Raw genomic sequence first — 13,296 nt, 5'->3', positions numbered from 1 at the left:
CCTCTGAACAGAAAGGTAGAGATCTTGGGCTTTGCTTCCTATCATATAACACAATTAAATAGACTTATTATGTCAAGAGGTGCAGGACTCTGACATTAAATATATTTTTTATTTTATATTTAACAGCTTCATAAAATATTGCAATAATTGCACAAGAAAGGATGTTAAATGTTTTATTGATCACTTGTGCTGTACAACACATTTTGCCAGATGCTACTTAATATTCTACACATTTTAAGTGCTATCCTCCCCACTCCCAGAAATATTTTGTATATGTTGTCTATCTGTATTCATAAAAATCCTACAATCTGTGTAAAAAAAACTATTCTTTGTTTTAAGATTAAAGAAGAAAACTTAAATTTAAGAAGACTTGACTGCATGTTTTCTGATCATCACTTATGGCCCTATATACTTCAGTTTTTAAAATTTTAAAAATATTCCTTGGCTCTCATTTTGTGTTGTGCTTGAAAAAGTGGTAATTGTGTGTGTGTGTTTTACCAATTTTCTGTAAGAATGACAGTCTTCATAAACCAAATTTTTAGTACATGAATTTAAAAACTATAGTCTGAACTTACTGTTCATATTTTTTATCTTATTTTCTTAGATAAGTCCCTTTAACATTTCATATAATAATGGCTTGGTGATGATGAACTCCTTTAACTTGACCTTATTTGAGAAGCACTTTATCTGCCCTTCCATTTGAAACAATATCTTTGCTGAATAGAGTTATCTTGGCTGTAGGTCCTTGCCTTTCATGACTTGGAACACTTCTTTCCAGCCCCTTTTTGCCTGCAAGGTTTCTTTTGAGAAATCAATTGATAGTCTGATGGGAACTCCTTTGTAGGTAACTGTCTCCTTTCCTCTTGCTGCTTTTAAGAGTCTCTCCTTATCTTTAATCTTGGTAATGTAATTATGATGTGCCTTGGTTCGTTCTTCTTCGGGTCCAACTTCTTTGGGACTCTCTGAGCTTCCTGGATGTCCTGAAAGTCTATTTCCTTTGCCAAATTGGGGAAGTTTTCCATTATTTTTTCAAATAAGTTTTCAGCTTTCTGGTCTTCCTCTTCTCCTTTTGGCACTCCTATGATTTGGATATTGGAACGTTTAAAGATGTCCTGGACGTTCTGAAGACTCTCCTCATTTTTTTTTTTTTGAATTCTTGTTTCTTCATTCTGTTCTAGTTGAATGTTGTTTCTTGTTTCTGCTCCAAACCATTGATTTGAGTCCTGGTTTCATTCCTGACACTGTTGGTTCCCTGTAGATTTTTCTTTATTTCACATAATGGAACATTCATTGCTGCCTGAGTCCTTTTTATGCTGCTGAAATACCCAGTGAGTTCCTGGAGCATTCTGATAACCAGTGTTTTGAACTGTGCATCTGATAGTTTGGCTATCTGTTTGTTGCTTAGTTGTAATTTTGCTGGAGCTTTGAACTGTTCTTTCATTTGGGCCTTTTTTTTTTTATGGTCTGGACATGCTTGTTATGTAGTAAGGGGAAGAGCCTTATGTGTTCACCAGGGTGGGGCAAGTTGCTGGTTGTGATGCTGTATGTGGGGAAGGGGTCTGAAAGGGAACAGTGCCACTTGCTCTGCTCTCTGCTGGTTTTCAGTCACTTCCTTGGCTACCCAAAATCAAATTTGGCCCTTCTGGTGCAGATTCCTGAGTGTGTGGGCTTATATACATTGTAGGACCCTGTGGGTCTCTCCAGTAAATTCTCCTGTGAGGCTGGGAGTTTCTCCCACTGCTGCCTCAACCCCCACAGATTTTTTCAGTCAGAGGTTTTGAGGCTTTTTTCCCCCTGCACTGGAACTTTGGGTTATGTGGTGTAGCTTACTCCCTAGTTATTCCTCCCAGTTTATCTGCATGCAAATGTGGGACCACCCAGTCTGCAATCCACCACCTCACCCAGTCCTCCAGCCACTGCTTGGCTACAAGTTCTCTCTACCCAGCTGTGCACATCTGCCCCTCCTACTGGTCTGGATGAATGTTTCTTCTTCAACACTTTGGTTGTCAGACTTTCATATAGTTCAATTTTCTGTTAGTTCTGGTTGGTTTTTGTTTTTAAATTTGTTGTTCTTCTTTTGGTTGCACAAGGAAGTACAATGTGTATGCTTATGCCTCCATCTTGGCTGGAAATCCTGAATCTGTTTTTTTCAATGATGATTTTATTTGGTTCTAGGATATAAACAGGACTTACAGTTGTGATGGATCTATTTTCTAACTTCTAAATTTTGATGATTTCCTAGTTAAAGCATTATTGTTGGGTGTAGACTCAAGATATTAGTTTATGGTTGGCAGATTATTTTAATTCCTCCACATGAACAGGCTCACACTCCCTGGTACTCATGTTTTCTTGCACATAAAGTCCCTTTTTTTTGGATTTAAAACTTTTAATTCTTTGTGTTTTTGTTCCTCTTTAGGCTCATTTCTTTGGAGAAAAACTAGTTTCTATGATTTTATGTCTTCTAAATCATTTGAAGGAATTTTTAGCACATTAACTTAGAAATTCTTTAAAGGAAATCCAAAAAGTCATAAAATTTTTGCCATAGGTCTTTTTCTTCATGACTAAACAACTGGCTGGAGATAGAATTTACTATTGTTATTTTATTATAAGTACTTAATAAATAACCTTTAATAGCTATTTACTATGTGCTTTTACCATTTTAGATGCTGCAAAAGATAGAGAAATATATTGCATCCAATATCCACCATGAATTTAGTGGAATAATAAAAATTTATATTAACAGATTGGGTACAGGCAACAAGGAACTGAAGAAGGTGCTGCCATCCTACCTTCCAGGCCCAGCAGAGGAAGCCACATGTTGCACATCACTAAAAGCTTGAACAGGTTGACCAGAACCAGTCACAAGCAGTGTATGACAAAGGTCTACACCAGAAACTTTGCAGAGCTACCTACTACATAAGAAAAAATACAAAAAATCAGCCAAAAGGGGAAGACAAAGAAACAGATCCCAAAAGGAAGAACAAGATAATTGTTCAGAAGAGCTAGATGAAATGGAAGCAAGCAATTTATCAGATAGTTTAGAATAATTATAAGGACACTCAACAGCATGAACAAATTCATAGGAACCACAAAAAAGAACCAGTCAGAAATGCAGAATGCAATATCTGAAATAAATAGTATACTGGAAGGAACAAACAGTAGGAGTAGAGGATTGAATCAGTGATATGAAAGACAAGATAGAAAAAAGCACTCAGACAGAGCAGAAAATTTTTTAAAAAATGAGGAGAGCTTAAAAAACTTTTTGGACAATATGAAGCATAACAACATCCATATCATGGGAATACTGGGTGGAGAAGAGAGCAAGCAAAAAATCAAGAACCTATTTCAAGAACAAAAACTGAAAACTTCTCTAATCTGCTGAAGGAAAAAGACACATAAGTCCATGAAGCTCAGATAATCCCAAACAAGTTTGCCCCAAAGAGGCCTACACTGAGACATGTCATAATTAAAATGACAAGGCTTAAAGACAAGGAGAGAACCCTAAAAGCTGCGAGAGAAAGGCAGGTGGTTATAAACCAGGGAGCATCAATTAGACTGTCATCTGATTTCTCAACAGAAACATTTCAGGCTAGAAGGAAGAAGTATGAAATATTCAAGGTGATGAAAAGTAGGGACTTATAACCAAGGCTACTTTACTGAGAAAGGCTACCATTTAAAATCAAAGGAGAAATAAGGAGCTTCCCAGATAAGAAAAAGCTAAAGGAGTTTGTTAACACCAAACCAGTACTGCATCAAATGTTAAAGAGCTTACTTTAAGAAGAATAAAAAGAAAAAGAGATGAAAAAAAGAACAGAGGAGAATACTCTAACAATAAAATGGCACTAAATATATATCTATTGATAATAACTTTAAATACAAATGACTTATAAGCTCCAACCAAAAGACTTATGGTAGCTGCATGGATAAGAAAACAGGACACATACAAATGCTGCTTTGAAGAGACCCACCTTGTTGTAGACAGCTCTGCCTGATTTTAGGAATTGTATCTCTATCCCTTGTGGCTAAGGGCGAGAGACAACTTTTGGAATGCCAGTCACAGGAGATAAAACCTGTCTCTGGTAGCAAATGCTGCCTCAGTTTCTCTCCCTACCCCCAGAGCTTGGTCGGAAGTCAATGACCGGTAAGATCCCTCACAGCAGGGGGCAACCTAAGCCAGACTCAATCACTTGGGAGGCCTCATGGAAGGACTCAGGGGGCTGCAACAAAGAGCAATGGACTCTCCTTCCCCATCCCCACCCCTCGGCTTTACAAAGCAGGAGTCCCCATGTTCTCTGGGAGAAGTGCTTCCTGGATCTAATCCTCTTAAGCCTGAATACCTGTTGGGGAGAGGTGCAGCTCCTTGCCTTGCTCAAGTGTATACTGGGGAAAAATCTGACATCACAAAGACTTGCTGATTAACCTGTGAAATCTGCTTTGATAAGAGTGCTTTCATTCATATGATAAGGGTCTGGGAGGAAATGAGTATATCTCCCAAAGTTTTTGCAACTCTCTTCCTGACAGACACTCACTCAGATTTCTCTGTAATGTTATCTACTGTTTGATCCTTGTCACCCTGTATTCCTGTGTATTACAACCCAATAAAAGGCTATGGAGAAAGGCACTAGGGGGCCTTTTTCTCCTGGGAGAAACTGGTCGCTGCTGGCCTTTGTCTACCCAGAGAAACTGGCCACAGCCCATGCCTCTTCCCCAAACAGATCTCATCTTGTCTCTGCCATATTTACTCATTCACGCGTGTCCATGGCACTGGGGGGACCTTGAGAGAGAAGTCGCCCCCACATCACCTTAGATCAAAAGATACATGCAAACTAAAAGTAAAAAAGTGGAAAGAATATTTTATGCAAATGGAAAGGGAAAAAATGTCTGGATTAGTACTTATATCCAACAAAATAGACTTTAAAACCAATACTATAGTAAGAGACAAAGAAGAACACTACATAATCATAAGGGAACAATCCAACAGGAGGATATAATCATATAAACATTTATGCACTCAACATTGGAACACCTAAATATGTGACACAAATCTTGATATGAGCATAAAGGGAGAGAATGAGAGAAATACAATCATAGTCAGAGATTTTAAAACCCCTTTGACTTCAATGGATAGATCTTCTGTACAGAAAATCAACAAGGAGACAGTGGCCTTAAGTGACACAATACATCAGATGGATTAAATTGATATCTTAAGAGCATTTTGCCCCAAAGCAGCAGAATATACATACTTATCAGTGCACATGGCATGTTTTCTAGGATAGACCACATATTAGAACACAAAAATGGTAATGAAAAAATACAATGAAGATTAGATTAAAAAATCTAAAAAAACACTAAAACTTTATACTCATATATTTAATGCAATGCAACTAAACCTAAGCATAAAAAAAATAAATCTCCTTCTTTCTTTCTGAAAAGCATTCCATTGTGTAAATGTACCACAGTTTTTTGATCCACTCATTTACTGATGGGCACTTAAGTTGCTTCCAGCACTTGGCTATTGTAAATTATGCTGCTGTGAACATTGGGGTGCATAGGTTTTGAATTGGTGTTTCAGGTCTTGGGTATAATCCCAACAGGGGAATTGCCAGGTTAAAAGGCAGTTCCACTTTCATTTTTTTCAGGAAATTCCATACTGTTTTCCACAGTAGCTGCACCAGTCTGCATTCTCACCAACAATGTATTTGGGTTCCCTTTTCTTCACAACCTTGTCAGCACTTACTGTTTGTTGATATTTTTATGGTAGCTGCTCTGACTGGTGTGAAGCTATATCTCATTGTGGTTTTAATTTGCCTCTCTCTGATGGCTAGTGATGCTGAGCATCCTTTCATATGTCTCTGAGCTCTCTGTATGTCCTTCTTGAAGAAGTGTCTGTTCAGGTCCTTTGACCATTTTTTGATTGGATTGTTTGTCTTCCTGGAGTGGAGTTGTGTGGTATTTTTATATATTTGAAAGATCAAACCCTTGTCAAAGGTATCATTTGTATATAAATTTTTCCTATGTGGTTGGTTATATTTTCATTTTTCTGACCTTTTTTTAGCCATGGAGAAGCTTGTTGATTTGGTGTAGTCCCATTTGTTTATTCTTTCCTTTTTGTCCCTTGCTCTAGGGGTCATATTGGTAAAAATATTGCTGTATGAAACATCTGAGATTTTCCTGCCTATGTTCTCCTCTGGAACTTATATTGTGTTACAACTTATCTGGAAAATATTATGCTAAAGAAAATAAGGCAGGCAGTGAAAGACATACCATATGATCTCACCTATAAGTGGAACCTAATCAACAAGACAAACAAACAAGGGAAATACAACCAGAGACATTGAAACAAAGAACAAACTGATGGTAACCAGAGGGGAAATAGGAGGGAATAATTGGGGGGGGGAGGGTCCTTAAGGAACATGTATAAAGGACACATGGACAAAGCCAAAGTGGGGTAGGAATGAGGGTGAAAGGTAGGGATGGAGGGAAATGGTGGGGGGGAATGGACACAACTGTACTTGAGCAAGAATAAAAAATAGTAATTAAAAATAAGTCTCAATAAAATTAAGAAGATTGAAATTCTATCAGGCATTATCTCTGATCACAATGCTATGAAACTAGAAATCAATCACAGGAAGAACACCAAAATACATGCAAGACATGGGAGCAAAATAATGTTATTAAACAGTGGATGAGTCTACAACAAATCAAGGACAGAATCAAAAGGTACCTTGAAACAAATGAAAATGAGGGCATACCAATTCAATCTGTGGGACACTGGGAAAGTAATCCTAAGAGGAAAATTCATAGCACTAGTGGCCTATCTCAAAAAAACAAGAAAAAGTTCTAATAAACTATCTAACTTTACACTTAAAGGAACTTGAAAAAGAATAACAAACAATACCCAAAGTGAGAAGGTAGGGAATAATAAATATCAGGGCAGAAAAAGAATGACCTACAGTCTAAAAATATATATAAAAATCAATGAATCCAAGAGGTGGTTCTTTGAAAAGATATAAACAAGATTGACAAACCTTCAACCAGATTCATCAAGAAAAAAGACAGAGGACCCAAATAAATAAAATAAGAAATGAAAGGGGATAAATAACAACTGACACAGAAATACAAAGGATTGTAACAAAATATTATGAACAATTAACAAACAGGACAACCATGACAAAATGGATAAATTGCTAGAAATACAAAGTCTTCCAAAATTATGTAAGGAAGAATCAGAGAATCTGAATAAACAGATCACACCTAGTGAAGTTGAAGTAGTATTAAAAAACTCCCAACAAACAAAATCCAATACCCATTTATGATAACAATTCTGCAAAGAATGAATAGAGGGAACATACCTAAACACAATAATAGTCATATATGACAAACCCACTGCCAGCATCATAGTCAATGGGCAAAAACTACAAATGTTCCCCTTAAGATCAGGAACAAGAGAGAGATATCTGCTTTGACCTCTCTTATTCAATATAGTACTAGGAGTCCTAGCCACAGCAAACAGACAGGAAGAAGAAATAAGGGTCATCGAATTGGAAGGAAGACATAAAACTGTCATTATCTGCAGATGACAGTGTACATAGAGAACCCCAAAGATTCTACCAAGAAATTACTAGAACTGATAAATGAATTCAGCAAAGTAGCAGGATACAAAATTAATACCCAGAAATCAGTTTCATTTTTATATGCCAATAACAACCTAAAAGAAAGGGAAATTAAGAAAACAATTCCATTAACAATTACTTTACAAAGAATAAAACACCTAGGAATAAACCTAACCAAGGATGTAAAAGATTTGAACTTGGAAAATTATAAGACACTGAAGAAAAAAACTGAAGAAGATACATACACGTGGAGGTACATACCATGTTCATGGATAGGAAGAATTAACATTCATTCTACCCAAAGCATTCTATAAGTTCTACTTAATTACTATCAAGATTCCAACAACATACTTTGCAGAACTAGAACAAATATTTCTAAAATGTGTATGGAACCACGAAAGGCCCTACATAGCAACAGCAATCCTGACTGAGAAAGAAGAACAAAGTTGCAGGAATCACAGTACCTAATATGAAACTATACTATAAGGCCATAGTAATCAAACAGCATGGTAATGGCATAAAAACAGACACATGGATCAATGGAACAGAATAGAAAACTCAGAAATAAACTTGTACCTTTATAGGCAATTAATATTTGACAGAGGAAGCAAGCACATACAATGGGCTAAAGACAGTTTATTCACTAAATTGTGCTAGGATAATTGGACAGATATGTATGGAAAAATGAAAGTAGACCGCTTTCTCACACCATACACAAGAGTAAACTCAAAATGGATTAAAGACTTAACTGTTAGACCCAAATTCATAAAAATAGTAGAAGAAAATATAGGCATAAAATAATCTTAGACATTACTCATAGCAATATTTTATCAGATATATCTCCTCAGGCAAGGGAAACTAAACAAAAATAAACTACATAAAATTAAAAAGATTTTGCACTGCAAAGGAAATCATCAACAATATGAAAAAACAACCAGACACATTGAAATTAAGAACAAACTGACAGTAACCAAAGGGGAGGTGTGAGGGGATAATGGAGTGAAAAGGGGGAAGTGTTTTCAGGAAAACTATAAAGGACACATGGAAAAAAACAAGGCAGGGTGGAATTAGGGAAGGGAGATGGGGATGGCTGGGGTAGGGGGAGTGGTGGGGAGAAAAGGCAGATAACTTTACTTGAACAACAGTAAAAAACAATGATGAAAAGACAGCCCACTGAATGGGAGAATGTATTTGCTGATACATCAGATAGGAATTTCATATCCAAAATTTATAAAGAAGTTACAAAACTTAACACCAAACCAAAAGAACAAACAATCCAATTAAAAAATGGTCAAAGGACCTGAAGGCACTTTTCTAAAGAGGACATACAGATGGCCAATAAACATAATTTAAAAAGTTCAACATCACTAATCAGAGAAATGCAAATTAAAAACATGATGAGACATCATCCCACACATATCAGAATGACTATCATCAATAAAGCAACAAACTACAAATGCTGGTGAAGATGTGGAGAGAGGGGAACATTTTTACACTATTGATGGGAATTTAGATAGGTATGTGGAAAGCAGTATGGAGTTACCTCAACAAATTAAAAATGGATCCGTATTTTGACCCAACTACCCCACTTCTGGAAATATATCTGAAGGGACCCAAAACACTAATTTAAAAGAACATAAACACTCCTATATTCATTGCAGCTTTATTTTCAATGACCAAAATATGCAAGCAGCCCAAGTGTGTATCAGTAGATGAGTGAATAAAACATCTATGGGATATTTACACAATAGAATACTACTCAGCCATAAAAAAAGAGAAAATTTTACCCTTTGTGACAGCATGGATGGACCTGAAGAACATTCAGTGAATTAAGCTAGTCAGAGAATGATAATAATACCACATTATTTCACTCATGTGTGGAATCTAATGAACAAACTGAACTAACAAGGAACTAGAGACAGACTCACAGATAGAGAGCAGGATGACAGCTAAGGCAGGAGGGGGAGGTTAGGGGATGGAGAGATTGAGCAAAAAGGAAAAGGGACTCATGGACATAGACAACAGTCTGGTGATTGCTGGGTGAAGGGAGTATAAGGGGACTAAATGGTAATGGAAAACATACAATAAATATCAAATTTAAAACATTAAAAATAAGTGTCTTTAGAATTGCAAAGACATATAATAACAGAATAACCAAATAACAATTTAATGCTCTATCATGAAACACCTATACTTTGAAAAATTAAAAGCTTTGGAGGGTAACACAAATATATGGTGTAATTTTTGGTGGCAATTTCAACTTTCTATCAAGTGAGATTGGATAAAGTATCTAAATAACTCCTGAAGAAATGGAATCAAATTTAAAATTTAAGTAATTCCAAAAGCATATTTTAGCAGTCTAAAATGATATACAAATCAAATATACTTAGCTGGATTAATTTGAATCTCTCATATTTTAAAATAATTTTAGCAATCTTTAATTTAATCCAGAATTTTAATTATTAATTGAAAAAAACTAACGTTGGCTTTGTTTCTGAGAAAACACCAAGTAGGGAATGACATGGGTGCTATGGTAGGTCCCCGATACCCCAGGTCCCTGGGGCCCTGGAATGGGAGGCCACAAAGGTTTTCATGAAGAATTTGGCAGCTGGCATGCAGACATGAGTTTGTAGCCTGGGTTGGGTCTGGGGCCAAGGCCACAGAACTCTTAGAGGCAAGGCTGAGGATGAGAATTGGATCCCTGTCACCGAGCTGGGCCACATGGTCAAGGATATGAAGATCAAGTCCCTGGAGGAAATCCCTCTTCTCCCTGCCCATCGAGAAACCTGAGATCATCGACTTTTTTCTTGGGGGCATCCCTCAAGGACAAGGTTTTGAAGATTATGCAATTTCAAAAACAGACTCATGCTGGCCGGAATATCTGGTTGAAAGCCATTGTCACTATCAGAGAATATAATGGGTGTGTCAGTCTGGGTGTTAAGTGCTTCAAGGAGGTAGCCATTGTCATTTTCGGGGCCATCATCCTGGCCCCGCAACAATTCTATTGTATTTGTGCAACAAGGCTACCAGGGGAATAAGATCAACAAGCCTCTCACCATCCCTAGCAAGGTGACCAAACACCAGGGCTCTGTGTTGGTGTGCCACATTGCTTCTTCCAGGGCCACTGGCATTGACTCCAGCCCGGTGCCCAAGAAAATGCTGCTGATGGCCGGTATGGACAACTGCTACACCTCAACCAGGGCTGCTGCTGCACTGCCACCCTTGGCAATCTTACCAAGGCCACTTTTCATGCTGCCTTCAAGACCTACAGCTATTTCACCCCCAACCTGTGGAAAGAGATTGTGTTCACCAAACACCTCCTATCAGGAATTTACCATCCATTTTATGAAGACCCACACCAGAGATTCTGTGCAGAGAACTCAGGCTCCAGCTGTGGCCAGCACATAATTTTACACACACAAAAAAAATAAAGTGAATTAAGTTTGAAAAATATTAACACTAAAACTTTCTTTTAAAATAACCTTATTGGTACAGGAGCTACAGAGCTAAGAAATATGAAAAAATACATAAGAAAAGGTGCTTTAAATTGATGACTATCATAGCTGGATTTTGTTCTTAAGGTAATTAAGTCAATTAATTTCATAATAAAAAATGAGTTGAGTTCACTTAGAGATTTGATGACACATCTACTTCCCCTGAGTTTCGCTCTAAGGTTTTCCTAATTACTCTAACCTGTGAATGCAGTGCAACATTTTGCAATTTCAAAATATTTCATGTACATTGTTGTGAAAAACCATGTGTGAATTGATATCAAGGAATTCAGGCAACTATGCTCTTACTGATGTTAATTAAAAACATCGAAGAAGAATATAAAAACAGGAGAGAAGAGTTCTAACACAATGATCTTATATATAGAAATCATACCTAATTTTCTTTTGTATGCTAGTAATTCAAGTGACTTTTTAAATTTTTTAATTTATTTACCTTTTAGAAGGGAAGGGAAGGAGAGAGGGAGAGAAATATCAATGTATGGTTGCTTCTCATGCATCCCCTGCTGGGAACTGGCCTGCAACCCAGGCATGTGCCCTGACGGGGAATCGAACTGCTGTCTTTTTGTTCACAGGCCCATGCTCAATCCCCTGAGCTACACCAGCCAGGGCTCAAGTGACTTTTTGTAGTAGCATTTTGTAATAAAGTCTTACAGGAGACCTCAATATATAAACAGTTGAAAGTTGAACAGTTTTGGTGGAAGAGGAAAGAAAAGCTCAGTTAGGTTATTTGCTCCCTTCCTCTTTCCACCATAACAGTACTCCTAAAAATGCCTTGTTAAACTACAGGGCTGAGTTTCTCCAATGGAATGATGTGTTTTCTGGACACATCAACACCTGGCCACACAACTTTCTTAAGTTCTAATAAATTAGCTCCACAGACACAGTATGTTTCTGAGCTTAAATTTATGTTTTTGAGAGTCACAGACTGCAGAAGTCAGGAACTTTGGTGAGTACTAGAATGAAGTACCTTGCAGAAGCAGAGAGAAGAGGTCAACCTTCAATTCTCTGGGTCCTGTGTTCCTGAAATCCAACTGTCTTCTTGCCTTTTCCTTAGGCTAGTAGTTCAAACCTTCCTTCAAATTTCTTTTTGCTGGAAACTAGTTAAAGCTGCGATTCCTTTATTTGCAATCAATAGTCCTAACTTAATACAAATACCATGATCATATTTTTAAAACATTTATAGAAGCTGTATTATGTGACATAATACAAATGTGTCCATGACAGTTTGCCTTGGCTGACAAGAAAATTCAGTGAGAGAATGTAGACTGTAAAGCAATAATTTTAATGCAAAAACACAGTGAACTATGTTTCTGCTTGATCAATGACTTTATGAGTTGTTCTGTGAGAGATGTTACCAAAAGTAGGTAAGCTTTCTATCTTCTCTCTCCTAAAATACTTCATTTTTTCCATTTATTTAATTTCACTGATAAGGGAGAGAGTCTGACCGATCATTCTGTGAAAGAAACACCAGCTGCTTGGAGAACTGGAGAAATTAAAGATTATTCACAGGATATATCTTACTTAGAGGAACTGGAAAAACACAGATTTTCAGTTTGGTGAGTAACTATATGCTATCTGTTTTAAAATTTACATTTGTTGAATTCATCAAGTCTTTATTCAGTCTATTCTTTTATTATTCATTTATTCAGCAGATATTGGTTATATACCTATTACAGACTATAAAATTTATGTCCTGACTTGAAATGTTCATAGTCTGATGAAGTATATGGATGTTAAAAACATTAATATAATTTGATAATATTATTTTAATGAAAAATTGCCACATTTACATGTGGAGAAAATGATGGCTAAATCGTTTAGAAATAGAGAAAAGTTTTCAGTAAAAGTTTGAGCCAAATCTCGGGGAGGAATATCACAATGGAAAAATAGTAAGAATTTGGTGTGGACAGTATCTGGAGATGAAATTGAAAAGGATGGCTGGAGTGATATAGGCTATAAACCTTAGTTCACTTGGGAATCTAAACAGATCATAGTTATTGCTCTCTTTACCTGGTGGTGTGTATATAGGTATATTTGTCTATGCCAGCATGCATATAACAAATATGAAAAAATACATAAAAGAATGAGCAATGGAGTTTCTCAGAAGTAATGGTTATAGGATTTTGCAATGGTGGGATTCATCAAATGTAGGGGAAGGAACAACAGTGAGT

At 36.7% G+C, this 13,296-nt stretch overlaps 1 protein-coding gene across 1 annotated transcript in view; it reads left to right on the top strand.

The window, feature by feature from the left end:
* The window catches only part of LOC119056479 (40S ribosomal protein S2), a 120,019-nt gene extending 108,998 nt beyond the window's left edge, over window positions 1-11,021 (top strand). The window contains 7 exon segments of the mRNA XM_053664111.1: window positions 10,167-10,222; window positions 10,224-10,372; window positions 10,374-10,413; window positions 10,415-10,606; window positions 10,608-10,820; window positions 10,823-10,927; window positions 10,929-11,021. Coding sequence (XP_053520086.1) covers window positions 10,167-10,222; window positions 10,224-10,372; window positions 10,374-10,413; window positions 10,415-10,606; window positions 10,608-10,820; window positions 10,823-10,927; window positions 10,929-11,021 — 848 coding nt within the window.
* The last annotated feature ends 2,275 nt before the right edge of the window (window positions 11,022-13,296 follow it).

Source organism: Artibeus jamaicensis, unplaced genomic scaffold (genome assembly GCF_021234435.1).
Source record: "Artibeus jamaicensis isolate MK-2021 breed Jamaican fruit bat unplaced genomic scaffold, CSHL_Jam_final contig_335, whole genome shotgun sequence".
Classification (NCBI taxonomy): Eukaryota; Metazoa; Chordata; class Mammalia; order Chiroptera; family Phyllostomidae; genus Artibeus; species Artibeus jamaicensis.
The sequence above is the reverse complement of the archived record's forward strand: the minus strand, read 5'-3'. Positions and strand labels throughout refer to the sequence as shown.